General features: G+C 57.7%; 2 protein-coding genes across 4 annotated transcripts; one reads left to right on the top strand and one right to left on the bottom strand.

Moving 5' to 3' along the window:
* The first annotated feature begins 275 nt into the window (after nucleotides 1-275).
* BAD (BCL2 associated agonist of cell death) lies at nucleotides 276-8,770 on the top strand. Of its 2 annotated transcripts, none has more exons than XM_019737796.3 (4): nucleotides 276-391; nucleotides 659-853; nucleotides 7,519-7,712; nucleotides 8,288-8,770. In XM_019737796.3, exons 2-4 carry the CDS (start codon nucleotides 667-669, stop codon nucleotides 8,396-8,398), a joined length of 492 nt encoding a protein of 163 aa, XP_019593355.1. In that variant the 5' UTR covers nucleotides 276-391; nucleotides 659-666; the 3' UTR covers nucleotides 8,399-8,770. The 2 variants fall into 2 exon arrangements, with proteins under 2 accessions (XP_019593355.1, XP_019593356.1); XM_019737797.3 differs by having other exon boundaries at nucleotides 385-518.
* A 486-nt stretch (nucleotides 8,771-9,256) lies between these two features.
* PLCB3 (phospholipase C beta 3) lies at nucleotides 9,257-26,420 on the bottom strand. Of its 2 annotated transcripts, XM_074336564.2 has the most exons (32): nucleotides 26,167-26,420; nucleotides 23,446-23,523; nucleotides 23,119-23,187; nucleotides 22,891-23,031; nucleotides 22,574-22,653; nucleotides 22,439-22,492; nucleotides 22,274-22,349; nucleotides 22,065-22,165; nucleotides 21,369-21,535; nucleotides 21,136-21,282; nucleotides 19,938-20,178; nucleotides 19,669-19,753; nucleotides 19,405-19,591; nucleotides 18,390-18,592; nucleotides 17,389-17,485; nucleotides 17,223-17,307; nucleotides 16,836-16,960; nucleotides 16,384-16,538; nucleotides 16,142-16,303; nucleotides 15,360-15,459; nucleotides 15,168-15,272; nucleotides 14,891-14,982; nucleotides 13,487-13,640; nucleotides 13,360-13,395; nucleotides 13,025-13,217; nucleotides 12,459-12,600; nucleotides 12,275-12,351; nucleotides 12,073-12,162; nucleotides 11,924-11,981; nucleotides 11,557-11,643; nucleotides 11,256-11,475; nucleotides 9,257-10,224 (listed from the first exon to the last, which is right to left on the bottom strand). In XM_074336564.2, exons 1-31 carry the CDS (start codon nucleotides 26,263-26,265, stop codon nucleotides 11,272-11,274), a joined length of 3,690 nt encoding a protein of 1,229 aa, XP_074192665.2. In that variant the 5' UTR covers nucleotides 26,266-26,420; the 3' UTR covers nucleotides 9,257-10,224; nucleotides 11,256-11,271. The 2 variants fall into 2 exon arrangements, with proteins under 2 accessions (XP_074192665.2, XP_074192664.2); XM_074336563.2 differs by lacking the exon at nucleotides 9,257-10,224 and having other exon boundaries at nucleotides 10,853-11,475.
* Nucleotides 26,421-27,996: the final 1,576 nt, after the last annotated feature.

Below are 27,996 nucleotides of genomic sequence, written 5' to 3'. Positions count from 1 at the left end.
TATCTCAATTTTACAGGGGTGGAAACTAAGGTCCAGAGGGGCTGAAAGACTTGTCAGCAGAAACTAGTCCCCAGGTTCCAAATTCTCTGGCGACCCCAGAGAATCCCTTATCTGCTCCCACACACGCCCCAGGCACGAGGAAGCCGGTAAAAGAGCATCCGGAGGCGAAGGAACTCAGGAGGAAGGCGTTGGGAGGGGAGCAGGTCCTAAGGCGGGGGCGGGGCCCAAGCCTAGAGTGGCTCCGCCTCCTAGCCCGCCCTAGTGACATTTCAGTAGCTGATTGGGCTGGGTCGATGACAGTTCCCGTTGCCCAGGCAACTAGGGCAGGGCTGCCTCAGTGCTGTAGAGGGAGGCGCAGGCCCCAGTCCGGGGCCTCGAGATCGGGCTCGGGGTGAGACTGGCTTGCGGTCACCACCGGCGGGTCGGGCCGGGTCCTGGGGCTCCACAGCACCAGGGCTCCGAAAGGAGATTTAAGTCCTGGGTGGAGAGGCTGAGCTCCCTGCCCAGCCAGACTCAGTGTACAGATGGGGGCCTGGGAGGCAGGGCGGACCTGGGGTTCTAAGGTGGGAGAGGGAACCAGGGACGCCTGCTCCCCGGCTGCCGCTGGCCACTATTTGTTCCAGTTGTGCCCTAACTACCTGCCATCTTGCCCCCACAGCCCAGAGCATGTTCCAGATCCCAGAGTTTGAGCAGAGTGAGCAGGAAGACTCCAGCCCTGCAGATAGGGGCTTGGGCCCCAGCCCCACAGGAGACCAGCCCCCAGGTCCAGGCAAGCACCTGTGTACGGCCCCGGTCCTCCTGGGGGAAGCTGGTCACCAACAGGGACAGCCCGCCAGCAGCAGCCACCATGGAGGTAGGCACCGCCCCACAACAACCTGCCTGTCCACTTTTGCCCCCAGCTCAGGAGCTCCTCAGCATCTCAGCTGTATCCGTACTCACTGGGTAGCTTTGAGTAAGTCCCTAACCTCTCTGCGCCTTAGTTTCCTCTTCTGTAAAACAGAGCAATTAGTCACCACCATTGTCGGGCTGTTAGGATGATTAGCAGAACATATAAGAAGTACTTAGTTACAGTGTTGGCACTTACAAAATGCTCAAAGAATGTAGTTGTTAGTGTAGGACCAGAACAAATCACTGAAAGGCAGGCAATGAGCCAGAAAAGGGAAGTGACTTGCCTAAGGTCACACTTGTTTGGCAGTTCCTTTGGTAGGAAGCAGGGCTGAAGTCTCTGCCAGAGGCTGCCAGCCCCCAGGTCTGTTTTTAATCCACCCTGTGCTCATGCCCATTCCAGGGCTATCCTTGCCAGTTGCCAGGGGCTGCTGACCTCAAGAGGCAGATAGCCCTACCAACAGAGTCTGTGTGGGGGTGAGGAAGCATAGGCTGTCTTCCACACCCACAGAAGGGGACCCAGCACCCAGACAGACGGATGGGCACTGGAGGACAGTGGCCATTTCTCAGTAGTCTCCACTCCCCAGGGCCCAGCACAGGCCTTGGCACCTGGAACAACCTCAGAGATCTTCTGAAAACAAAAACCACGTCCCTTGCCTGCTGAAGCCTAAATGACTTCCTCCCTATTTTTAGGACCAAGAAGGCTTAGTAAGGCCTCCTCGTGGCCCATTCACACACTCTCTGTCAGACTAAACTCCAGACTTTCTTTAACTTCCAGATCTTTGTACTTGCTGTTTTTCTGCTCACAACAGCTTTCCACCCTCACCTGGCTGTTCCTCCTCTATATCAAGTGCTTAATCTGTACCCCAGATGTCCCAGCTGCCAGGGGCACATCAGTGAACAGAAGAGATAAAAGTCCTTGCCTTATGGTGCCTATATTCCAGTTGGTGGGGAGAGATGGGCCATAAACAAACAAACGAGTAAATGATATAACATGCTAGTAGATGACACACACTGGGCAGCAGTGTGAGAAAGTCTACTTTCTCTGGATCTGATGCACTGGGGGCCAGGGGAGCAATTTGAATGGAGGTGGCCAGGGTCAGCCTTGGTGAGAAGCAACATTTGCCCAAAGGCTGGTGGGGATGAGGCGGGAAACACTCAGATATCTGTGGGGAGAAATCCTGACAAGGGAAAGGCTAATGCAAAGGTCCCGAGGCCACTGTGGCCCAAGGGGATGGGGGGCGGAGGGGAGAGCTGGAGATGCTGGAGTTAATAGAGGGGGAGGGGGAGCTGAACAGGGCCTTAGTGGCTTTGGCTCTTCCTTTGAAAACATGGAAGGGCTTTGAACAGAGTGGAGTGATCTGATTTGGGCATCAAGAGAATCACCAGGGCTTGTGTTGAGACTGGTATGCAATGGGCAAAAGCAGTGGTGGGGCTGCAGGGGAGTCTGCCTCAAGAGTCCCAAGGGAGGACAGTGGCTTGTGCGAGGGTGGTGACAGTGCAGGTGGTAAGCAGCTGGACTCTGGGTTTATTTTGAAGGTAGAGCTGGCAGGATTTGTTGGCAGATTGGATGTAGAGTTCCAGAGAAAGAGAGGAGTCAAGGATGGCTGCAAGAGGAATCTGGCCTGGGCATCTAGAAGGATGGAGTTGCTCTTAAGTGAGATGGGGACAGGTAAGATCAGGAGCCCAGTGTGGGCCAGGTCCAGTTAGAGGTGTCTTTTGGGCATCCAGGTGGCGATTTCTAGTAGGGAAGGGTCCAGGCAGGATTTCTGCATGTGGGAGTTGTCAGTCACTGATCTAGAGTTCTGTGAGGCACAGGGAGCCACCCAAGAGTGAGGGTAGGTGAGGGGTGGGTGTTGAGGGGAGAGAGGAGCGGGTTTGAAGTGGTCATTCTGGAGTGTGGAGCTGGGTGTGTCAGGCAATGTCAAGGGGGCCGCTGGGTTTCGTGGCCATGAATTTAAACCGAAGTGGTACATGGCTCCAGCCACAATGGCCACTCAGGTGCCGGTGGAAGCTGGCAGGGGGTTGATGTTAACCAGAGCTATGGTCATCTCAGCCCAGTGAGAGAGGCAGGGCCTTGAGGCTGTGTGCAAGGGAGGGAACAGGTGCTGTGGGTGTAAGCTGGCTGGGTGGCGAGGAGAGGAGCCAACCCTGGAGTTCTCGCATCATTAGAGTTGGGGTACCAAGGGAGTGAGGAGGTGGCGATGAGCCTGTGGGAGGCTTGTGATGGAATTATTGATGGTGACAGGGTCTAAGTTCTTACCATGGGATGAGAGTGAGGGGAGCGGTGGAGAAGGATGTCAAGGAAAGGAAAGGCTAGGAGGTAGGAAAGGACCACTTCTGTCCTATGGATGAATGAAGACAGGAACGGCAAAGGAGAGCGTGGTAGGGAGCTTGAGTCATCTCCTGCACAAGCTAGGGGTGCGACCTGGGGCTGGGGGTGCCTGAGGTATGGAGGGGAGGGTGGCACAACCTGAGAAACTAGATTTAGGGAGGTGGGCATGACAGTGGTCTGAAGCAGCAATAAGCACCCAGGGGGCCCTGGACCCAGCCGTGAAGAGAGCTGTGGGGGCGGGGGGAGGGGAACAGAAACCACTGGAGAGGACTACACAGGATTTCTTAAATTTTTGACTTAGTTTTCAGTGTCTAAAAAACAAGTGATTTTTCCATAAAAGATCCCCAAATATCAACAACCTGCCAGAGCCACTGCCCTCCTCTAGATGAGCAGGGTCCCTTTGCTCTTCATACTTCTTGCCTCCTGGTCCCTGCTGGACTGTAAGTGTTGCCAGGGCAGGGACTGCGGCCACCTTGTGTACTGTGACAGCTAGGCACATAGCCCAGTGCTGGGACGGGCAGTTGTGTGGCGAGCTGTGGGTGTGTAGATGGTGGCAAGGGAAGGAAGGACACCCAGTGGGGGCAGCAGTCCAGCACTGGGCTCTGAGCCAGACTCTAGGGTTAACACAGCTTTACCCTTTATTAGCAAGTTGAGTTTGAGCAGGTTTAGTTATCTCACTCTGCCTCAGTCTCCTTATCTGTTCAACGGGAATAGAACCAGTCTCACCTCATAGGGTTATAGTGAGGATCTGATGAGCTAATATAGGAAAAGTGCTTAGAACCAGTGCCTAGTGTAGAGGAGCGTTTGGTGTTACTATTACTATGATCATTGTTATTGTTACTACAAGTTGGCCCAGGCTCTGAACAGACCTGGTGGTTGCCATTCATTCAGCGGAGAGTAATACATGTATAACCAATACCCTCCTGATGGCGGACAAGTGAATTACAGGTTAGGACCTGGATGTAAGGGCCTTGACGGCCATGCCAAGGAGTTCAGACTTTATCTCATAAGCAATAGGGAGCCATTGTAGATTTCAGGTAGAGGACAGACAGTTGGGTTTAGAGGAGGGGTTGGCAAACCACAGCCACAGGCTGAATCCCCCAACCCCCTTTTTATACAGAGTATGAGCTAAGAATGGTTTTTACATTTTTAAATAGTTGACAATCCAAGAACAATATTTCATAACATGTGGAAATCATATGAAATTCGAGTTTGCGTGTCCCTAAATAAAATATTCATGGTATACAGCAATGCAGTCATTTATATAGTTTTGGCTCTTTCAAGCTATGACCACAAAGCTGAGTACTTGTGACAGAGACTGTGTGGTCTGCCATGCCCCAAATATTTACTTTCTGACTCTTACAGCAAACCCTTGCCAGCTTTCTGATTTCCTCAGCTCTGAGCATGTTCTTTGCAGGCTAGTAAGAGGCTTTTGTACCCCAAATGGCTTTAGGGTACAACGGGAGTCCGGGCTGGGGCCTGCAGGTACCAGAAGCCACACAGGCTGCCTGCTGCTCTGCCTGCTGGGGGCAGGCAGTGTGAGAGCACCTGCCTGTGGAAGAGCAGGATCCAAACTGTTCTGCCTGTTGACAAAGCCTCGAAATGTGTGGAACACCACCGTTTTAATGAAGTGTGCAAGGATGCTCACAGAAGCATGACCATGGATGTGTTCAGCCCCATCCATGTGCCCGGAAGCCCAATGGGTAAAGAATAAGTTTTGCTGGGGTGTGGGGCACCTCCAGCCACAGCCACCCCTCCCACTTCCCCACCCCAGCCCTAGGCCTGCTCTCTGGGAAGATGGCATGAGTGGGCAGGCCTGGGCACCCACCCATTCTCACACCCAGAGAGGAGCCACACCCCATCCCTCTCCCTTACCTTCCCCAGAGTGGGGAGAGGCCGCTTCTGCCCTGCCTAGGGGCGTGTAGTGGTGAGAGCTGATTGAGAGTGAGATGGTTCAGTTGGCATGTCTCCTTCCCCCAGGGAGTTCACAAAACTCCCTCAGGTTTTTTCCAGTAAATAGGACACTTTTTAAAAATTCAGTTGACACAAATGGGTTCCATTTTGACAATGGCTGGCTTGGCATTGCTAAATCCATGGCTTTGGTGGAAAAGCCACACCCCATAGGCTAGGCTCCAGGTAGAGCTGCACTAGCAGAAAGCCTGGGGCACATTTCCCAACCTGGGCCTGCAAGGGGAGCCTGAGGCATGAGAATTAAGGATGCAGGCCCTGAGGCCAGACTATTTAGGGTTGGATTCCTGCTCTGCTACCTAGTGGCTGAGTGACTTTGGGCAAGTTACTCACCCGCTCTGTGCCTTAGTTTTCTCTCTCCATGGGGACAGTGAGTAAACTCCCTCCTAGGGTATAAGGAGGACGTAATGAAGTAATACACATAATGTACTTTCAAGGTGACACAGCAGGTGCTCTTCTGCTTGTGATTCCTTGGCGAGAGGGTAGTGCCCAGACCAAGTGCCCATCTGCAAATCACTCACCTTCCAACTCTGTCAAATGTGGTGGTTGTGTGGGTTCTTAGAGCTAGTAAAAGAGTAATAGCTGACATTTCCTGAGCACTTAAATGGCCAGCTGTATGACCTCAGGCAAGTTCCTAACCTCTAGCTGCCTCTATTTCCTCATCTGTAAAATAGGGAGAACTTGGCATCCACCTCACTGGGAAGCTGGGAGGCTTTAGGATGTGAAAGCAGTAATGAGGGGGATGAGGTGGGGCCCACCTAGCTACTGAGCCCTGCCTCACTGCCCACACCCCACAGAACTGGCAAGTGCTCTGCAGATGGGCCTGATCCTATCAGGGGTCTTTTTTTTCCGGCTCCTTCGGCCCCAACCCCCAACCCCCACTCCTGAATTAGCTACCTGACTCCTCAAAGGCTTTATGGTGTCCCTACCTGACCTCGGGCCTGGGCTTTAGGCGTTCTGACTGCATCCTCTTAGTGTAGGACTTTCTGAATTCAGCCCTCTTCCCTTCTGGACTTTCTGAGCCATTGTATCTGGAGCTGGGATCCTTGGAGGCCCTGCAGTCCCTGGAGCTGACCTATAGGGCTCTGTGGGGAGGACAAGACACCGTTATCACCCTGGCTTCAAAACCTGGCCTAAATCAGGCTTCCTCTAAAATGTCTTCCCTGACAGTGGGCCTTGCCATGGACACTGAGCCCATTCTCAGCACTTGCTCCACGCCTGTCTTCTACTCTGTTATATAGCTCTGCGATTTTGCTCCTGGGAGTGGTTCTAGGTCCTTGATGGTCTAGATATGGGGGTGGGGTTGGCAGGAGTAAGGGGATGACACACAGTACACAAGTCAGACAAACTCCAAACACAGAAGCGCCTTGTTGAATAATGACCCATCGTGCACTTTCAGCTTACAAAGCACTTTCATGCTGTTTTTGTGACCTTTACACAGTCACTGGTAGTAAGAGCTAGGTTCATCCCCAGAGGTGAAGACACAGGGTCAGAGAGCTGACGGGTGCTTGGACAAGGGAAGAGGTGAAGCTCAAGGAATAATCACTGGACTCTGAACACCAACAAACCTCTAGGGACTTCAGGACTTCACAGCTGTGTGACCCTAGATGATTCTTAACCTCTCTAAGCCTGTCTGTCTTCTCATCTGTAAAATGGAGGCAATGTTAGTGCTCACTTCCCAGGATGGTTAGGAGGATAATGAGGTAATGCCCTGGGCCTAGCACATAGTAAGTGCCCCATAAATATTACCTTAAAAGATCAACACACCCAACCGTACATTTTCTCCAAAGCAGCTGCTATGGGAGGTGCAGACATGCTGCTCACAGGTTCTGGCTCTCCAGGGTCTCTTTTAGGCCACAAGAGTGAAACAAATGAGCAGCAGCAGGTCACATGCAGAGCTGGAGTTCAGCCCTGCTTGGCTGGGGCAGGGCACCTCCTCAACCAGGGGACTGGTCTCCCCTGCTGGAGAATGGAGATGATTAAAGAGCTGAAAACCCTGGGGCTTGCTGCGAGGCCCCATGGTCTTGCACTAATAACTATAACTACTATTTATTATGCCCTTATTTTTGTGCCAGGCACAGAGGTAGGTCCTTTTATACACTAAGGCCCTGGCCCATTATTGGGGCTCAATTAAGATTTGTGGGATTAATGAGAAGTTAATTCGAATCTTCACAAAAGCCCCATGAGCTTCCCTTGATTTACATATGAAGGAACTGGAGCTCTGAAAGGTATACTCCGATGAGCACACAAGTACATCAGCGGCGCAGTGAAGCTAAGGCTGGGGGTGCAGAGGAGTTGAGATTCACGTCGCTCCCCACCCCTCTCTCCAGGCGCTGGGTCTGTGGAGCCCCGGAGTCGCCACAGCTCGTACCCCGCGGGGACCGAGGAAGATGAAGAGATGGAGGAGGAGGAGCCCAGCCCCTTCCGGGGCCGCTCGCGCTCAGCGCCCCCCAACCTCTGGGCTGCACAGCGCTATGGCCGGGAGCTCCGGAGGATGAGCGATGAGTTTGAGGGTTCCTTTAAGGTGAGCGCGGGTCCCGGCGAAGAGGAGGACTACTCCCAGAGCATGCCGGGTTCTATACTTCCAGGTCACCTCCCACTGGGCAGTCCCGTTCCGAAACCCAGGGCATGCCGGGATATGTAGTCCAGACGTCTCCCCGTCCCACCCCCTCCGCTCCAGGTCAAAGCTTCTGGGGTCCCTAAATCCGTGGAGCGCGAAGCTTGCGGACATCTGTGCTCCCAGTCAGTCCTTTCGGGTGTCCGGGTTTTTGCCTTCCACTTCGGAACCAGTTTTTTAATTTTTGAATTGCGATACCACCCGTCAGGTGGTAGATCTCCGGCTCTGGCCCTAACATACAGGGTCCTAGGCGTCCTCCCTCCTCGCCCCCAGCACCGAGAGTCTGAGGTCGAACTCCTTCCATTCCTAAGGGCCCAAGCAAGCGATCTCTCGTGTTTATGAAAGTTAGGAGACTCCTCGGTACAGGGCATGTACCTTCCCCAGGTTCTCATTTAGAGATGGGATTCCGGAAGTGGAGGGCCCTGTCTCGGGCTGCCAGCATAAGCTAACTCATTTATCCGTTTCTTCCTCCCACCCCGAAGGGACTTCCTCGCCCGAAGAGCGCGGGCACAGCGACGCAGATGCGGCAAAACGCCAGCTGGACACGCATCTTCCAGTCCTTGTGGAGAGGAGGCTCCGCCTCCTCCCAATGACCTTCGGTCCCACAGCCCGAAGCTCTCCCCCCGCGCGCCGCCGTTGGCGGCCATCTTGGGTACGGGCGGAAGTCGTTTCCGCAGGCCTGTACAAAAAGATCAGGTCTGCCCCTTTCGGAAGGAGGTGGTCCGACCCAGAGCCGATTCCCTTCCGGTGTGTGCGGGGACCGCCGACGGTTCGGCCCCATCGGAAGTTTTGAAGTTTTTCCGCCCGTAGCTCCCGGAAATAGCCCCTGACTCCGGCTCTGGGCTGACCCAGGCGCCTGCACGAAGTTGTGAATCAGAATAACTTCTCCAGAACCTTTTCCTCCGCGATGACCCCGCGGGCCGACGCTGGCCACAAAATGTGCTAATAAAACCCGCGTCTGTGCCGCCGAGTTTCCTCTGTCGGTCGCTAGGGGCTTTGCGGGCAGGGGGAGCGCTAGAACTTTGTTTTAGAAGATGGCCCCATTTTACACATAAGGAAAACAGGCTCTTTCTGAGTGACTTATCCTGGGACCGAGACCAGGCGGCGGCGAGCAGAGCCAGGGTTTCTTGGCTCCCGGGAAGCGGAGGGCGGCCAGGCCCCAGGGACCTCCAGGTCCTTATCTCTAATCTAGTAATTGGGAACCGCCGGCCGGCCGCCGGAATTCCGCGCTCTGCAAACCGTGCCGCCGTCCTCCAGGGAGGGTCATTTGTTCCTATTTGGGTCAGTCCTTCAGAGCAGCTACTGTGTGGCCGGCCTGGGGCCAGCGCTGCTCAGGGAACTGGCAGGGCGCGCAGGGCGGGGGAGGGGGCGGCGGAAGGCTCGGCCAAGGACTGTGAATAGAGTGATCACTAGGGAACCAGAGAAGCTTCATCAGGACCTGGGAGCAGAGCTAGCTCAATTCCAGAAAGATTTATTGGCGCCCCCTATAGACCAGCCAGTGATTTGTACTGGGTATACAGAGATGAATTAATACACAGCTCTTGCCTTCCGAAGCTTCCTGGCAAGAGATTCAGCTTCTCAGAGTGAAGTTACTGCCAGCTCTAAGAGGGGCTGGAACCAGGGTGAGGGCAGCTCCCTCTGGCAGGGGAAAGTCAGGGAGGTGAGTTAGAGCTGGGACTTGAGGGAGAGATGGGTGAGGAAGCTGTTCTGGGCAAAGAGTGGACCCATGGAAAAATAGGGGTAGCAGTAGAGGCCAGCCTTCTGAGGGGCTTCAATATCATACCCAGGAGTTGAGTTTGGTCTTTGAGGACCGGGGGACTGACATGTAGTGTTTTAATAAGTGGAGGCCAGCCAAGAAGATAGGAGTTGGCTGCCGAGGGCCCTGGACACCCAATGCAGTGGGCCGATTTGGGGATAGGACAAGGCCTGACCACAGAAGCAGGGAAGGCCTGGGCGATGGTACTGACCCTAAGGGAGCAGGGCCCAGGGTAAAGGTTGCCTTCCTTGGGAGAACCCCACTCTGGAAGTCCAGTTTCTGACTACCCCACCTCATCTGTTTGCCTGAGGCTGCAGCAAAAACAAAGAAAGAAAACACTCAATTGGCAGGAGATAAGCCCAGATAAGAGGCTGCCTTCCTCTGGAGGAGGGAGGCAGTCAGCCCGGGAAGCTCTGCCAGGAAGCTGGGAGAGGCCTTGAAGGAACGCCAGCCTGACCCTGCAGCAGAACCCAGCCACACCCTCGCTGCGGGGTCTCTGCCACTCCACGCTGTCCTGAGGCAGGAGGGGAAGGCATGGAGCAGGTCCTCCAGGCTGGCTGCAGACTGTGTGCCATAGAGAGTCCAGGCCTGCCCTGCCTCCAGGTCAGGACGTCTTGACTTGGCCTGGCACGTGACTTCTGCTTTGGGCCTCAGTTTCCTCATCTGTAAAACAGGCATAACATCTCCCTCACAGGGATGAGGGGATGCTGGGTCTCCCAGCCCGTGTGTATGACTGTCAGCTTCCCTTCTCCCAAGGGTCACTGCCAGGCCCACCCTCTTCCCACCTATCACTGAGAGCCCAGCTCCTCTGATGTCAGGCAGGTCATGAGCTGCCCAGCTCCACTCCCTAGTCCACCTCCCCATGCAGAGTCAACTGCCTGTGTGGAGCCCAGAGCAGCCTCAGCGGAAGATGCTGGGCACTCAGGTCATATCAGGCAACAGGAAGGGGGGGCAGGGAAGGCTTCCTGAAGCAGAGGCCTAAGCCTCTGTGAAGAGAGGACAAGAAGAGCCCAGGAGGGAGAAAAGTAAGGTCCAGAGGCAGAGAACATAGAGGGGGAGGCCAGAGGGTCTCTCATGTCATGTCACTGAGAAGATCTGCAGGCCCCCTGCAAGGAGGTCTCAAGGTTCAAACCCAGTAACTCTTTGCTGGGGGCCTGACCTCAACCCCACAGAGCCTACAAGCCCATTTCATAGATGAGGAAACTGAGGCCCCAGAAGAAATGGAAGAGCAAGCCTAGGGACCTGGGTCCTCTCCAGCACTGTGCCACTCCAAACCACGCTGCACACAGGGTCCCTGAAATCCACTTTTATTCATGTAAAAAAATCCCCAGAGAATAGAGAAAGAATGTGACCCCTACTTCCCAGAGCTCGAAGTCTCCACCCAGTGTTCCCTGGGGAAGTGAGGGAGACTGCTCCCACTCTGGGGTGTGGGTGTCATGGGGCATAAGGCCCCCACCCAGGCCTCTTTGGCCAGGAGTGACCCAGCACCTTCCCTAGGACTGAGGGCAGGAAGGAGGGGTTGGGGACTAATGGGATCCCAGGAGGGTGAAGAAAGGGAGTTAGTGTGGGATGCTCGCCTTAGTTTAAAAAAATAAAATTTCTAAAGATAAAAAGTTAAAAAAAAAAAAAAAAGAGAGCATTAGTGTCTTAGCCTCCGGCCCTCCTCCCAGTGCCCACCCTGGCCCTGTGGCCACCTCTTGCTCAACCAGTTCAGAGCTTCGTATTCTCCTCTTGGCTCTCCGAGTCAGCACCAGACAGGTGCCCGCTGCTCCCAGGCGCGTGACCGTTGCTGGCACAGGCCACCAGACGCCCGTCCCCCAGCCCCTCCGGCATCTCGCCTAGCAGGCTCCGGCGGATCTCCTGGGGCAGCCTTGCCCGCTGCTCCTGACACTCCTGGGCCAGCTGGGCCAGCAGCTACGGGAGGAGGCGTATCACAGCACAGGCCACCCAGCACTCTGCCTGCCACCCACCAGGCCACCACACCCAAGGCCTCACCTTGGGCTCCTCTTCTGCCAGCTGCTGTTGGACCTGCTGCTGGCTAGCCACAAGGCGTTCATGCCGCTGCTTCTGGGCCTCCTCCAGCTGTCAGTGGAGGGGACAGGGGCTCAACCAAGGGTCTCGAAAGGAGGGGCCGGGCTCCCGGAGTTGTGTGGCCAGGGTTCTGAGATGACCCTTATAGTAATGCTCCAGCCTGACTCCAAAGTCATGGGCACTGTTGCAGACAGTTGGCTTTGGAGATGATGTGGGTGAGGAGGTTTGGGGCCTGGAAGGAAAGGCTCTAGAAGCCCCTCTACAGTGACATCACACCAGGTCAGCCCCGAGGGAAGAGGGTGGGCTAGGGTGGCACCTGAGCCTCACTCACCCGACGGATGGAGTTGACTGACTCGGTGATGTGCCGACGGTTAATCTCCGTCAGTTCCCTGCACAGGAGCAAGGCAGGATGGGCTCAGTGTCGTGCACCCAGCCCTGCCTGCCCAGCACCCAAATGGCTCCCGGCCCTGATGTCCTTACGCTTCCTTCTTATGTTTCTCCCTTGTCTTGGCCTCTGAGATACTGTTATGGCGTTTCCTGTCCAGTATCTTCTGCAGTTCCTTCTTCTCTCTGGAAGAGCCGGTGAGAGAAGAGGAAGGGTGAGTGGCAGGACGGGGGGCTCTGCCCTCATCCGGGCACCAGGGAGTTCCCTGCCCCCCCCCACGAGATCCTCTGCCTTCACCTGTCATTCATCTCTTTCAGCCTCTTGCACTGAGTTGTGTGAGCATCCAGGACAATCTCCTTGAGCCGTTGCTGAGCCTGTGGACACAGGTAGCCAATAGGCGAGACAGGTTGATGACAGGTCTGTGCAGGAGGCAGGCTCTTCCTCACCACCACATACCAAGCCCCCGTAGCCCACAGCCCACCTGTCTCAGGTGCTCCAGCCTCCGCTCAGCCTCTGCATCTGCCTGGGCCTCCCGCAGCTCCAACAGAATCTGCACCTGTCTCTTCTGGAACTCTTGATACCGTTTCAGCTCTTCCTCTTCCTCCTTCTTGTCCTCCCTGCCTCTGTGGGAAGAACCCCTCGGGGTGATGCTCAAGTCATCACATGGACGGACTGGCAGGGTGGAGGGGGGCAGGGCATATCCCAGCTGGCAACAGCACACACCAGGTCGGGGGCGGGGTTTGTTATGCCAATGAAGAGGCCAGTTGGCTCCACCCAAATAATGGGAGCCTGTCTGAGCAACAGTCTCTTGGACACATGCTCTTCGTAGGGGTCTTCTAATGAGGTATTGCTTCCGGGTGGGAAGCGTGGGACCAAGTGTGGGAAGCCTCTTCTCTCTTCTTTGCACTAAACCTTCCTCCCTGGGGGTCAAGGAGCAGTCCTTGGCCATCCTCCATGCCCACATAGCACAGAAGCAGAAACCTACATGCAGTCCACCCCCCATATTCACATCAATGCATGCAGCACACAGGCAGGCTGGACACTCACAGGACACCTGGCTGGTGCCGGCACCTGCCCTCAGCCCGGGCCTGGGCCAGGCTGTCCAGCAATCGGCGAGTGAGGGCAACTGCCTTCCGTTGATGCTTCTTGTGCAGCTCCCGCAGGTCTCGCTCTTGCCGGCTCTGGAGCTTCACCAGAGCCTTGTGGCTTCGGTACTCATCCAGTGGGGCCACGGCCACTTCTGAGAGCAGCAGAACACAGGCGAGCTGGGCTGGGGCAAAGCAACCCAGCAGGAGCACCACACACCCTCCAGGAGTGGCCCCGCCCCCTTGGGTAGATCCAGCCCAGAACAGGTACCACCCCCATAACAGCCCTGTCCCTACCTGAGAGGATACTGGCAATGAGATCATCCCGCTGACCTGGAAAGCAGAGGCAGGGCTATGAAAAGCTGGAGGAGAGGACAGCGAAGCTACACCGCTCAGTCCTGCCACTTACCAGGCTGCCCCTTACCTGGGCTGCTGAGGGAGGGACTGGTGGGGGAGGTGACAGGACCTGGGGGCCGGCGGGGGGAGCTGTCCAGTGGGCTGGGTGTAGGGTTTGGGGTTGGCTGGGACCCCAGCTGCTGAGACTGGGTCTCCTGGCATGTCTCTGGGCCAGCCTGAGCCTATGGGGGAGAAAGCAGAATGTTCTTTCCAGAAATGCTGTTGTCTACAGGCCCTTTTGTCCTTCCCAACCTCCCAGGGCTACCCAACGCCCCGGTCTGCTTCCTTCCACCCATCTGGCCCTGGACTCCTCATCTGTAACATGGGGCTGTTAAGAGAACTACATGAGAAATAAGAGGTACAAAACAAGCATGGCTAAACCACTTTTCTACATGGGGTGTGGTCAAGATAATGTGAGATGGTGTCTCCAGGATGCCAGGCCCCGCTGCAAGTGCTCAGGAACTTCCAGATTGTTCTGGTAAGCCTTGGCCTAACCCCAAGTCTCCTCCTCTCTCCGAGTCCCCCTCCACCCTTGCCCACAGCTGCTCATCTTCCTTGTTTCTTAGCTCCTGATTAAATCAACGAAGGAAGTGACCGCAGAGTGGGCACCAGCTTCTCTGACTAACAGCTTCAAGCAGTCGCCTCTCCCCTGCCTGCCGCAGGCCCCCTGGGACTGGGTCTAGATGTGCGGGCAAGCCTCTGCTCCTGACCCCTCCCCACAGAAGCCACTGCCATCTCATGACTCCCAGGACCCATTTTAAAAGCTTTTGTGATTTCCAACTGCCCTAATAAAGTGGCAAATGCTGCACCCCAGCTTTGATCCTACGTGCAGCTGCAAGAATTCTAGCCAAGGTCTGTCCTGAAGGCCTCTCACATGCAAAAGGAGTGGTTTCTACCTCCTTACAATGTGGAGAGTAACCCAGGGCCACTGAGCAGCGTGGCGGAAAGGCCGAAGGTTGGATCTTTTTGACTCAGAGCCTCAATGTCCCCATCTCTACCCCGGGGGTAGCAAACTCAGGTGGTAGGAGGATTACATGAGCCAAGTTGGTGAAAGAGCTCGCACCGGGCCAGGCAGAGAGCTGCCGCTCAACATTCACTTGGCTTTATTTTCTGGTATGGGTGAGAGAAGAATTCAGAAAGGGGAGCAGACCCTCCAGGCCAAGGAGGGTGGGGTGGGTAAATGCAGCTGTTGGCCTTTGATGTAAGGCAGTGAATAGCCCCTCTCAGGGAGAGGAACCAGACCACCCGCTGGGAGTGGGCTGGGCTAGTGCAGATGGAAGAGAGTGGGAAGGCTATAGGGTGCTTCCCCACCAGGGCCGGTGAGGTCAGCCTCATCACCCCACCCACCCAGACTCCCAGCAGTCCCCAGGCTTCAGATGAGTCTGAGCCCTGCTGCCTCCCACCCACCTGCCCCCCACCTGCCCTGGCTCACCTCCCTCTCCCCAATAAGGGCAGCCAGCTGCTTGGCCCTCTGGTCCATCAGGCTGACGTGCTTGATGGGGTTGATCAGGGCCTCCGCATAGTCTGGGTGGGGGCAGAGGGCAAGGGTCTTGGAGACAGAACCCCCAGAGCCACACCCTCCCCACCAGCTCTAGTCTCAAGGAGGGACCGCAGAACCCACCCTCCATTGGCGCCATCTGGCTCAGTCGTTCCCAGGCCCTGGGGGTACCCTTGTCCCCCACCCTGCCCAGCCTGCCCCTGCAGCTCACCCTGGTGGTCGTCGGGGATGTAGTCAGAGGCCTCGGTGTAGATGAGCAAAGCTGGCAGGCACAGCGGTTGGTTGGCCTCATTTCGCAGGCAGATGTAGTGGTACCCTGGGAGGGTGGGAGGACAGGTGAATGGGCCCCACTAGGTCCCCTCACACACTGCCCCTGTGCTGCCCAGAGTCCTAATGGCCTCACCTGAGCGGATGGCAGAGACGGGCAGGATCCGGTGCCCCACAAACTTGCCTCCCTCCTCAAAAGCCGCGATGCGCAGCGAAGCCAGCGTGGGCAGCACCACCTGAGGGCCCAGACGGTGTTGAGCCATGGAGCTGACCCACAGCCAAGGTGGCCACTGAGCCACAGCTGACCACAGCCACCAAGGCCAACAGAGGGGACCCTCGGACAAGCTGACCCAATGACTGACTGTCGGTCACCATCACCACCGAGCCAATGGTGGACGCACACCTCCATGGCATGGCACAATGGATGAACAGCAGCCATCAGAGCCTTAAGCTGAGAGAACAGGCAGACGTACCCCTCAAGGCACTGCTATAGTGCGACAGGTCTGGTCATAGCCAGCTTAGAAAGTGCAGAATGAGCCAGGAGTCTGAGACTGAGGCCACACTCCACCCTAGCTGGGCACAGAGGTCCAGTCCATTTGTGCTGGTATGAGCTGGTGGCTGTGATCTCAGGCCACTCCTTCCTGCCTGGGAGATGGGGTGCGATGTGCCCACTCTTCATGGGGGACCATGGGACTTCCTGCAGTCTTACCTTCCTATTCTCTTCTCTCACCCTACAGAGGGCAGGGAGCCCGAGACTTGACCCTGGGACGTGCAGGACCTGCAGTGGGGCCTGGAGGTGACAGGCCCAGCCTTGGGGTCCCTCGGCACCCCCACCTTCCAACGCCCAAGTGCCAGTAGTGTACCTGGTTCCTGTCCCCCACAGGAGAGCTCAGTAGGTCTGGGCGGCGCCAGGCTCACCTTGGGGAAGTCAAAGGGCTCCTCATCCCACACAGGGTTGAACGAGTTCCCCTGAGAGGTCCGCGTGCGGTACTTGCGCCGCGTGTCAACAGGGAGGCCAAACATATCCACCTCCACGTAGATGCTCACCTTCCTGTCGGACAGGAACTGCCCGGAGATGACCTGGGGGAGCCAAGAGGGTGAGGCGGCTGCTGACATTCCCGTCCCCAGGGCACCCTGGCCCGAGCCCTCCTCGGCCACACCTTGACCCGCAAGGCATTGGCCACAATGCCATCCACGATGACCTCGGTGAATGGGTCAAAGGACTTGTCGGGCCGCCGCATGAACTCAGGCTTAAGCAGGTAGCCACTGCGCCCATTGTACTCGAACACACCTGCGTTGAGCTGCATCGCCACATCTGGGGGCGACATGGGAAGGGTGAGGAGTCAGGAAGGACCGTGCCATGCAGAGGGGGGACCAGGGATCATTAGGGGCAGATCAAATGGCATCAGGGGTCCCAACTCAAGAAAGATCGGACGGGGGAAGGGTTTAGGGTCCACCAAGGTCAGGAGTTGGGGTTAGCCAAGGCTCGGTTCAGTTTGCGAATCTAGCGTTAGCAGAGTCAGAGATCTGTTCAAACAAGATTAACAGGATCATGGGGCAGAAGCCGGTAAGGCTGGGGGCCAGGGATCATGGCCGAAGCGGCAGTGCTCACCCAGGGTCTGGAAGTTGAGCGCCACAAGCTGGCAGCCCACGTTCCAGAAGAGCTGTGGCATGTAGTTGGACGAATCCACACGGGTGCCCTTGGGGTAGATACGGCTGAGCTGCTGCTTGTTGTATCTGAGGTTGGCAGTCAGGGGCCATGCCGTGCACTCGCCTGCTGCCTGCCTCCAGGCCCGGCCTCAAATCCTCTGAGCCTGCCTCCCAGCCTGGGCTCAAGCTTCCCCTTTGGCCCCCCGCTTCTTGGCCTAGCCCCTGTGCAGTCTCCCAGGCCCACCCCAAACCCAGACAGGTGCTGGAGGGTCAGGACCTGTCCGGGCAGCATAAGCAGGACTCTGTGCCCCTGGCCTGGCCCACTGGCCCCAGCACCACCAAAGGATACTCCACAAACTCCATGGGGCTCTTGGTCAGCTGCTCCATGGCTTTGGTCTCCACGAAGGATGACATCTCGAAGCACTTGTTCCTCTCTAAGGGGTAAGCAGTGGGAGGGCGTCAGTCCTGCCTGGGCCAAGCTGGCTCCCAATCCCACCGTCTCCCTCCCCACTCACTTCGCGCAGCCTCAAAGGACTTGAACTTGACGGGCTCAATGTAGTTAACAAGTGTTGACATTTCTTCAGTGGCATTGACCTCACTGCTGGCGGTGCCCTGTGGCCCCCAAACACAGGGTCAGCAGTGCCATGCCCCCCAGCCAGCAGGTAGAAGTTCCCTCACCTGCCCCCACACCGTGAAGGAGGAGCTGACCCTCTTCCCACCCTGGCAATCACACCACCCCGTAGTGTAGCCTCAGCAAGGGCCCAGCCCCTTTATGGCCTGTGTCAGGCCCGGGCCCATCTGTCATGCAGCCTTCTCCCTGGGGCCTGGCCAATGTGCTCTGGACCCCACCCTTTTGCTTTGCCTCCTGCCTCCCTGATACTGGAAGCTGGAACTCCTCACCCAACCCCAGGAGTTCAATTACCCACATGCAGATAGGCCCCCAGTTTCCATCCCTGGCCATTATTTCCAACCACCACCTTGCTATCTCCTCTTAGGAGGCTCACAAAACTCAAACTCAACCCCTGTGATGCTGAGCTCAGCCACTCCTGCCCACACCCTTTCCTGTTCTGGGCCCTTCCCAAGTTTGACCTCATGAGTGACTTTTCTGTCACCTCCCTCCTCAGAACTCCTCAGTACTGCCTCTTCTACACAGCACCCCCCCACCCCCCGCCCGCACGCTCCAGCCCTACCACAGGTGTTCCCTCTTCCTCGGATCTGTTCGCCCAACCTCCCTGCCCAGCTCAGACTCCCCTTCCTCCCACCATTCTGCACCCTAACTCACCCCTTCCCAGCCCATGTCACGAGCATAATTCACACTTGCTTCCGTACCTGTTTATGTAAGACCCCTCCTCCCCACTCCACATGCCCCTCCCCCTTGAACTCCAGAAGAGCAGAGAAAGTCTAACCATGGCCAGAGCCAGCCCCCAGTACTATGCCCAGCACACAATCCGTGCTCAGCAAACGCTTGGGAAATGAACACACAGTGCCTTCCCCCCTTCCCACCAGCAGGCGTGACCTCATCTGTGGTCGGCTTTTTAGGGTCCGCCTGTTCCTCCTCTTCTTCATCCTCTTCCTCATCCTCACGGTCGGCAGGGCCAAGATCAGGGCCCCGCGGCGGCACCTCCTCACCCAGAGACTTCTGAGGCTCTAGGCTGGGCTTCTCAAGTCCTGCCTCTTCCCCATTACTCAGGCCTGCGCAGCTGTCGGAGCTGGGGGACCCTGCAGAGGATGGGGCCACCGGGGGGGGGGTCAAGGCACATGCATAGACACAAGGAGTTGGGAGGGGTTGTGCCCCATGTGTGTGGAGGTGACTCAATGGTGAAATCAAAGGGACTCTCATGGCAGGGCAGTGTGGCTGGGGGAGAGGGCAGAGGTCAGGAGTTGGATGCAGTGGGGATGCAGAAGGGTCAAAGATCAGGGTCCAAAGTTATAGCCATCAGGGAGGGAGGGAGGAAGTGTGGCTTAGAAGGGTAAGAAGCCAGGAACGGGGGGCGGGGGGGGGGGTACAACAGCCTTGACAGTGCGGGTAAGGGATGATACGGTGGGATTCTAAATCAGGGGTCAGAGACACCCCAATGAGAGGGCTTAGTGAGGTGAGCAGTCAGGGGTCAGCTACGAGGACTTCGCTAAAGTGAGAGATCAAGGGTTAGCTGAAATTATAGCCAGCTATGTGGGCAGACTCAGTGGGGGGTCACAGGACAGAAGTCAGAGGTCTGAGGCTCACAGCCGGAGCAAGGGGATGTGGGTCACGGAGGTCAGAGGGCAGAGTCATAACCTGGTTGAGGAAAAGGCCCTGGGAGGTGGGAGGTTGAGGTTGAGGGGTCAGGAGTTGGATGGAGCCAAATCTAACTTGGGCACAGTTCAGTGTGAGGTGAGTGCCTGGGGTCAGGGGTCAGAGGTCCCATACTCAGCTAAGAGGTGGTGAGTGGCTTGGTGACGAGGGAGGTCATGTTGAGAGAAGGCAGGGTTGGGCTCAGTGAGGTGGGAGGCTAAGGTCAGGACTGGGATCAAAGGTCAGGCCAGGGCCATACCGAGCTGGGGTGAGGAAGGCTCAGTGGCGGCGGAGATCTCGCTCAAGGCTGAGTTGCTCTGTTCCAGGGGTCGCTTGCGCACGGAGCTGTTAGGGACGCCGGTGCTGGGCCGGTGCCGCTTCTTATTCTTCACCAGGATGCGGCCCATCAGGTCCTGGGGGCTGGGCAGGGGGACACCTGGGGCCAGCTGGTGGGCACAGACAGGTCAGGGCCTGCGGGGGCGCCCTCACCCCCATGCCCTGCTACAGCTCCCAGTCCCCATACCGGGTACTTGTCCAGTGGGTCGATGAGCAGCGCATCCCCAAAGATGGAGCGGCAGTACTCAGCCATCTTGGCCTGCTGCTTTGCCCTGTGGGGCCAAGGTCAGAGGTCAGAGGTCCCGGTGGTAAAGCTGAGGTCCCCAGGGTTGGAGGTCATAAGAGCAGACCAACAGGACACAATGGGCGGCTGTCTCTGGGTTTATCAGGGGTCCCCAGGTTAGAGACCTCCAGATTAGAGGCTGCTGGGATATCTAGGGTCAGGGGCTCACTCACGAGTCCACGTGGTTCTCAAAGGAGAGGATGACGGGGTAAGGGGAAGTCTTGAAAGCAGTCTCAGCAATGGCCTCGAGCACATCCCGCAGTGGCACCTCCGTGGTCATAGTGAAGCCGTGCGTGATAAAGGGCTCCTCCTCGGGCGGCCGTCCTTTCCACACGTCCAGCTCCACGCAGCGGCAGCCCCACAGCAGTGCCTGCCGGTACATCTCCACGGACGAGGTCCCAGCCAGCTGTCCCGCTGGAGGCAAGGCTCCATCACCACAGCTGCTCTGCCAACCTGGCTCCTCCCCCTCCTCCCCAGGCCTGTGCTGAACCAGGCCAGGCTGGGGACAGAGAAGCCCCCACGGTGGCCAGGCACAGCTCTGGCACACTTCGTCTGGCCAGCCCTTGATCACTCTTTAATTGACTGTGGAATCAGTACCACATCTCCAGGGCAGGGCCCAGGCCCCACCACCCAGCCCCTGGAGCCCAGCCAAGCCCGGCAGTTGGTGTCTACCCGTCATGGCTGACGGGTTGGTTCCTTCACCAGGGCTCACTCTCTCTCACATAAACACCCACTACCTTGCATCCCACCAGCCTGAACGGGGGTGTCATCTCCAACACCTCCATGGCCCCTCACTGCCCTGGAACAGCTTCCATCACCTCCTGCCTGGAGACAGCAGGCCCCTCCCTGCCTCCCATCTAATCTCTGTAGAGCACCTGGTGTCATTCTTCTAAAAACATACCAGCTCACATCACCTCCCCCTGCTTAACACCCTCCAAAAAGCCTTTCCTGACCATTTAGGATAAATCCGAATTCCTTCCCTGCTGGGTCTAGCCCTGCCTCCTTCTTGCTGGCCGGCCTGCCTTCTGCCTCTACCTGCCCAAGCCCCCACCCCACCCGTCTGGCCTCCTTTCTGCTTCTTAAAAGCACCAAGCAGTCTCCCGTTCTGGGCCTTTGCACAGGCCATTCCTTCCCAAAGCCAGCTGATGGAGGCCTCAGCCCTTCCCCCGGAAAGCCTTCTGGACCACCCATGACACACACCCATGCAGAGAAGCCCTGCTCCCCTGGGGTTATTCCGTGCTTGCATCCCTAGCACTGGCCACCCCAAAAGGAGGGAGGCAGCATAGGGGCCAGAGGGCAGAAGCTGTGGATGCCATCCCTCTCTCCCTCCCTCCCTCCCTGCCAGCTGAGGGCAAAGGGCAGCTCGCTCACCCGTGAGATAGGTATTGTGTGAGGAGTTGATGAAGTAGGCGCTTAACGGCTGGGTCATGTCTGCGCTCAGATCCAGGGCCTCTAGGGGCAGAATGCCGTTCTCCTCACCTCCTAGGTAGCGGCTGAAGCCCTCCATGGACATCTGGTCTGGGGGTAGGTAGGGTCAGCAGGGTGAGGGTGAGCTAGGCCATCCCTTCCACCGTCCACCGCCAGCCGCCCCCTCACCAGCTCACCTCGCTCCAGGAACTGCCTGTTGGGCTCATACTTCTCGATGAGCAGCCGGGCCTGGGAGGGCCCCAGGGGCGGGTAGAGCACTTCATTGAGTCTTGGGTCCCTTTGCTTCTGGTTGATGAAGTCCATGAGCTGTTCTAGCGTGAGGTATGGCTTGCCCTTGGCACCTCTGGAAGGGGTGGGAAGCCAGGTCAGGCTGAAGCCTCATCAGCCCCTGCTCCAAGCCCACACCCTGGCAGAGGGAGTCAGCACCCACTGACTGGGACTTGGGCAAGTCACTGCCCCTCTGAGCCTCAGTTTCCCCATCTGCTCTCCTGACCACTTGGCACTCGTACTGGCACTAGCAAAGGCTGTGGAAGCCACCAAGTGCTTGGCCTGCTGTGCCATACCTCTAGACCCTGGACCCAATCTCAGCTCCAGCCTTCAGTTGCTGTGTGAGCTCAGGCAAGTCCCACCACCGTCTGAGCCACTCAGTTCTCATCCCCAGCATGGGCCGATGAAAGCACCCCAGGCGAAGGGGTGGCAGAGAGCTGTCCACAACAGAGCTGCAGACAGAGTGGTTCTGAGCTCAGCCATAGCCCCATGCACTGGAACCCCCAACTGCTCCACTTCCCCTCCTGGGCTGAAAGGAACCCCTGAGCAGAGCATAGGCCGGCACAGAGCACCAGGAGCTGGTAGGCAGGCCCAGCGCTGCTTACATCTCCAGCAGGATCTTGTCAATGTCCGGCCGCAGACACAACTTGTTCAGGAACCGCTCAAAGATTTCCAAGGAAAACTCATCCGGCCGGATGGACTCGCTCTGGGGGTCGAGGAGTGTGGGGTGAGAACCCAGGGGCAGCCAACCCCAAAAGAGCAGGCCCTCACCATGACACCCATCCAGCCTGTCCCCTGCCCCCAGATCCCTCACCCGGTTAAAATTGAGGCCACATGATTCTAGTGCAGTCTCCACCCGTTTCTTGTCTGCTGAGAACATCTTCAGGATGCTGAAGGAGTGGGAGGGGTCAAGGTCAGTGGGGCAAAGGTCACCAAGGTCGGGACAGGAGAGAAGGTGCAGAGGGGAAGGGGCGCTCACTTCTTGACTGGGATTCGTCCATCCTGGTTCACCTGCAGCTTCAGCTTTGTGTATCTGGGGAGATAGGCAGAAGGGTCACACCCTGGGAAAAGCCACCTGCACCCACAATGTCCCCCAGGCAAGCCAGGGGCTCACGCTTTGCGCAGGAAGGTGTTCCTGGAGGCGTTCTGAGCCAGGATGTTCATAGCCAGCTTGAACAGCTCCTCAGTCCAGACCTGAGGGATCAAAATGCAGGGGGAGGGGGTAAGTGGGGGACAGAGGAGTTGGCTCAGCCACAGCCCACACCCAGAACCACCTGTGGTACACAGTAAGTGCTTAAGTACTGTTCTGTTAGAGGATGATTAGAATTAGGAGCAGAGAACAGCCTACTATACAACAGGCTCTCACTAAGTGATGGCTGACTCAGCAAGTGAGGTGGTAGCTTCCCAGGATGACCCTCGGCCCCAGCCCACCTTGGCTGTGTCGTCCTGCACAGCCATGAAGTTCAAGAATGTTGTGTTCACCGGGTCTGGCCCAGCTACCACTGTCATCAGCTTCTCCTCCAGCCGGGCATCAGGGCCTCCAAAACCCAGCACCTCGCGTATCTTGGGGTCCTGAGTAGGCGAGAGAGCCAAGAGTGAGGAGAGGTGTGTGTCCCCAGTGCCTCATGCCCATGGTTAGTCCGAGGCCCCATCACTCACTTTGGGCAGGCGGGCATAACGGCCTGTGCGCGTGTCCCTGATGGAACTGATGTCCAGCGTGTCCACCTCCTGGGGAAACCAGATACCAAGGTGGGTCAGAGGCTACAGGGTGAGAGCTGGGAACCTCCAAGCTCTCCACCCAGGCCAAAGAATAACCACCCCCTGCTGTCACCCCAGCAGCAGCCCCTGTTCTTAGCATTTCCTGTCCAGCAAGCTGTGGAAGAGGTCAGCCAGCAGCTGGGCCCCACCCCCATGGAAGGGGGTGGGGGTAGGGGTCTGGGGCAAGGGCCCAAGACCTGAGCGAGCTGCACCAGCGCCCACCCTCACCATGTTGGGTCCTGTCCAATACAGGAAGAAGCCATTGGAGTCCACGCGCAGAGTCACCAAGTTCCGACTGGAGGCCTCCTGGGGATGGGATGGGATGGCAGGGGTCAGGGAGTAAGGGCTATGGTCCTTGAACCCCCTGGGGCCATCCAGCACAGTGTTTCTAACAGTGAGCAAAGACAAAGCTTCACCCAGACCAAAGGTCATTTGTGGCCCACTACAGTCCTTAGGACAAAGCTGAGGTTCTGAGGTCCTGACACTCCTCCCAGTGTCACCTCTCTCTCACCCTAACGACTCTGTCACATGGACCATTAACTACCCTTTCCCCACTTGGAGTTTGTACATTATTGTTCCTTTGCCAAGATATCCTTTCCTTTCTTCTCTAGACATGAAATCTGACCCACCTCCCTGGGGAGGACTCCCTGAACCCCAACCGCAGGCTCGGTTTCCCCATAAGGTCGGAGAGCTAGCTCCCTGACGCCTGGAGCCCGCCCCCCCACACACACACACACACTCAGCCCCGTTGGGAATATTTATGGAATGAAAGCAGAGGGGTCAGAAGTGTGACCCCACAGCCTTTCTGTGGCCCTAGGAGCCCCATGACGACCAGCCATCCCTTACATCTGCCTCAAAGTCCATTAACTCCACTTTGCACCGCCCAGCTCACTCCATCTTACGCAGCATAGACTGAGTCCCTCCAGAAAAGGAACCCCTGCCCTCGGAATCAGAGTGAACTCTGTTCTCCCTCAAACAGTCCCGCAGAGGGCAGGAAAACATATGCCGGCCCCATTTTCTGAGGAGGGCCTGGTCCTTGGCACACTCCCAGGGTTACCCCTGGCAACTAAGGACCAGCAACCAGAGGGGGTTCATGCGGGGCTTAGACTTGACCAGGGCCCAAGGGGCCAAGGGGCCACAGCTAGAACTTTCCTGCCTCAGTACATAACCCCACCTCACCTTGGTGTCACCCTCAAACTGCTGCTTGCTGTCTGGCAGACAATCCGATCATCAGTACAACAGCTCCCCTCATGCTGCCCCTACTGTGTGCCAGGTCCAGTTCTAAGCACTTGATATCTAGGGTCTCACTTAGTCCTCCTAACAGCCCTACAAGCTATGCACTATTGCTCTTCCCATTTCACAAATGAGCAGTCAGAGGCACGGGGAGGCTATGTAGTTTGTGGAAGGTCAAGAAGAGGAGCCAGGGTTTGCATGCAGGCAGGATGGCTCCAGAGTCTGGCGGCCTGGGGAGCAGAGAACCAGGACGCTTGCCAGGATCCTAGCCTCAGCAGTCACCCTAATGTGGGGCCTAGGATTAGTCTCCACTCTCCAGACTCAGTTTCCTCTTCTGGATGATGGGACTGCACCAGCCCCGCCCATCTCAGGCTTTGCTTACAAGGGACAGGAAGCTGACTGATCTGGGGGCAGAGGGGACAGGGGGCTATGGAACTTGAACCTCCCACCTCACTGTGCTCACAAACGTCCTTAGTCCCTCTCCGGGATTCCCAACCCTGCCCCAGTGCTAAGGACCCCCAACAGTGTGAGGGGGGGGGGAGTTCTGTAGTGATGCCCCCAGGTCCCCCCCCTGCCCCTCCCCAGAAGTCTAGCCTTCAAAGGCAGCCCAGGCCCCTGCTCTCTGGCCCAAGTCCTGGTCAGCACCCCCCTACCCCACCCGCAGGGCCCTCTCCCTGTTCCCACTTCCTTATTTGGGTTTATCACACTGGGAGGAAAATGAGAAACTTTTCCCTTTAGGCCGGTCTGGGTGAAGGGGTCTCTCCGGACCCCTGGGACGTCCAGGCACCCTCTAAGGCACACCTGCTGCTTCAGGCCACGCCCCCAGCCCCTCCCCCCAGCTCCCACGCCTACCCGCCCCACCCAGCCGGAAAGGAACCCAGAGACTTCCAGGCCTCTGGCCTGAGTGGGAAGGAGCAGAAAGGAAGCTGAGGCAGGCCCGGTGGAGGCCCTGGGGAACGAGGGGCCCAAAGGGCAGAGGAGGGGGCAGTATGAAATGAGGGTGGGGCACAGGACTGGGCCCAGGAGCCGCAGGTGAGGGCCGGGGCAAGGTGGGTAGAAAGGGGGCCAGGATTTATTGGAGTTCAAAGTCCCCATGCTAAGGAGTGGAGCGCAAAGTTCCCCAGGGGTGGAGAAACTTAGGGGGCAGTCTCCAAGAGGGGGTGACTTGGTGCTCCCACTTGAGCAGGAAGCTGGGCTGGGATCCAAAGCAAGGCAAAGGGGTGCCAGAAAAAATAGGGTGAACAAGTGATGAATGGAGAAGAATGTTTAGACTAGGGCACTGGGAAGAGTAGGGTCCCAGCGGCACCCACCCAGAAGGGAGGTGCACTGGGCCAGATTGGGGGCCAGGGTCCTCGAGCCAAATAGTCCAGTACCGGGCAAGGGTCTGGGGACTAGACCAGGGTTGGAGGAACCGGAATTAGACCGTCAGGGAGGGGTAGGAGGGACGAGTGAAAAGGGGGGCCGGGATTTATTGGGGTTCGAAGTCTCCGGACCAAAGAGTGGAAAGCCAAATTTTCCGCAGCTGAGGGACTGGAGTGAGGGGTGGGGGACAAAGTCTTCATTACGGGAATGATTGGGGACTCATGTTTCCGGAGCGCAGCCAGGCTGGGATGGGGGGGCGCAGTGGCCAGGCTGGGATGGGGGTCCCCGGCGTCTGGCTGAGTTTGAGTGAGGTAGTCTCCGGATCTGCGCGGAGCAGGGGTTCCCCGCACTTACCTCGTCCCATTTGATGAACTTACTCCCGCGCCGCAGGGTCTCCACCACGGTGGGCGGCTCCAGCTGCAGCGCGTGGACGCCGGGCCTGGCGCCCGCCATGGCCGTGCCGGGGGTGGGCCGGGGACCCACGGAGCCCCGACGGGGACCAGCGGTGCCACTGCTCCCTCCACTCGGCCCGCTCCGGGCCCGCGGCGTCAGCGTCCGCCTGCCCGCCAGTCTGTCCGGGACAGACCAGAGAAGCGGCGGGGCCCGGGCGGGGCGGGGCGGGGGCGGGGCCACAACCGCACCGCCCCCCTCCCACCACGTCGGGCCCGCCCGCCCCGCGTCGGCTCCCCCTCGTGGCCGGGGTGGCGACTGCAGCCAGAGTAGGGATTGGGGCAGTGGCATACTTGAACCTGAGCACTTCGCTAGGGGGCTCAGCTGGACAAGCCCGGGGTAAGGGAAGGGTGCTTGGGGACAGGGGGGCTATTGTGGGTGCAGCTGGAGGGACTGGGTGTAGAGGGCGTTGCTGACGACCGGCCGGGGTCAGCCCTCTAAGGTTTTTGAGGAGCGGGGATGGGGGTGGGAGTATCACTGGAGGGCCAGACTTGGGCCGGGGGACGCGGAGCCCTGCCCCCACCTCACTCCTGCAGCATTTAGCTGAGTGCAGGAAAAGCCACTCCCACCCCCTTCTCTGCCCTCACTTTCCCTCACCCCGCCTGCAGCAGCGAGGTCCCCCCTCCCTGGGAGCACTTAGCCAGCTAATGGGCCTCCTGCTGGCAGGCGCCCCTCCTCCGTTCCAGCCTGGGGAGATTGGGCGCCTGCCACCTCCTTTGAGGACCCAAGCATCCTGGCCTTTCAGAGCGAGTCCATGAACAGCCCTTTCTTGTGCCGTAGACCCCCACGATTCAACCTACAGCCTGTCCCTGGCGGGGCTCCTGACTGAAAACTGGGAAAGGGACAGCTGGTCATTTGCCCAGAGGAGTCAGAAACCTTGGGGTTGTCTATAAACAGGGGAGTTGGGGAGGGGCTATGCAATGCCAGGCCTACAGCAGGTGCCCTGAAATCTGCGATCCATGAATGGGAGGGGGAAGGCCCATGGGCACTGGATTGGGTGGGGGCTACAGCCCCTCCCGCAGGGCTTGGCCGGGGGGGCTCCTGCCTGGGGGCCCCTGTGGGAGCCCCCCCCAATACAGAGGCAGTAGCAGCAGCAAGTTTAAAGTAGAACTCATCCAGAGGGGCCAGTCAAGTCACCTAGAAACCCAGAAAGAGAGGGAGCTGGTTCTGGGGGAGGAGAGATCAGTCAAGGAGGAGCTGGCCCTGCAGGCCTCTTTGCCCCAGGCTCTCAGACCCCCAAGGGGAGCCCAGTCTGGTACTGACAGTCCTCAAAATCCCCACTATGTTGAACACCAACTCTAACCTAAGGAATCTCTCTCTTTGTCTTTGGCCCAGGCCCTGTGGGGTGTGATTATTATCTCCACTTGAGGCCCAGAGAGGGGAAGGGACTTGCCCAAGGTCACACAGCTTCACAGGAGGATTTCAGTCTTCTGACTTGAAGGCCACCTCGTCCTGCCTTAGCTCCTTGCCCTTGAGGAGAAAAAGAAAGGGAACAGGACTTGTCTTCCTGGTCTCTCGGCAGATCAGCTGAGTCCATACCCCTGAGACCCAGGGACCACCAGGTCTCATTGGGTAGAGCCATGAAGGGTGGAGATTGGCCTCTGCTCCCATAGAACCTAGTCTCTGTGTGCCTCAGTCACCTTGTCCAGAAGCTGGAGGTTGTCAGAGGATGAAATAAGCAACTGGATACCAGACAACCCTGGCTACAGGCAGCTGGATATCTAAGGAGGGGCT

The sequence above is a fragment of the Rhinolophus sinicus genome, chromosome 14 (genome assembly GCF_057876585.1).
Source record: "Rhinolophus sinicus isolate RSI-liver-muscle chromosome 14, RSI-T2T, whole genome shotgun sequence".
Taxonomy (NCBI): domain Eukaryota; kingdom Metazoa; phylum Chordata; class Mammalia; order Chiroptera; family Rhinolophidae; genus Rhinolophus; species Rhinolophus sinicus.
Note: the sequence above shows the minus strand (reverse complement) of the source record. Positions and strands in the feature narration are given on the sequence as shown.

Excerpts from the sequence above, each read along its gene's own strand:
- PLCB3 (XM_074336564.2), bottom strand. The coding sequence starts at position 26,265 with ATGGCGGGCGCCAGGCCCGGCGTCCACGCGCTGCAGCTGGAGCCGCCC. Across the intron at positions 22,166-22,273 it reads GTGGCCTCAATTTTAACCGG|AGCGAGTCCATCCGGCCGGA; the intron begins GTGAGGGATCTG and ends CTCGACCCCCAG. Across the intron at positions 12,352-12,458 it reads GGCTGGAGCACCTGAGACAG|GCTCAGCAACGGCTCAAGGA; the intron begins GTGGGCTGTGGG and ends CTGTGTCCACAG.
- BAD (XM_019737796.3), top strand. The coding sequence starts at position 667 with ATGTTCCAGATCCCAGAGTTTGAGCAGAGTGAGCAGGAAGACTCCAGC. Across the intron at positions 854-7,518 it reads CAGCAGCAGCCACCATGGAG|GCGCTGGGTCTGTGGAGCCC; the intron begins GTAGGCACCGCC and ends CCCTCTCTCCAG. Across the intron at positions 7,713-8,287 it reads AGTTTGAGGGTTCCTTTAAG|GGACTTCCTCGCCCGAAGAG; the intron begins GTGAGCGCGGGT and ends CCCACCCCGAAG.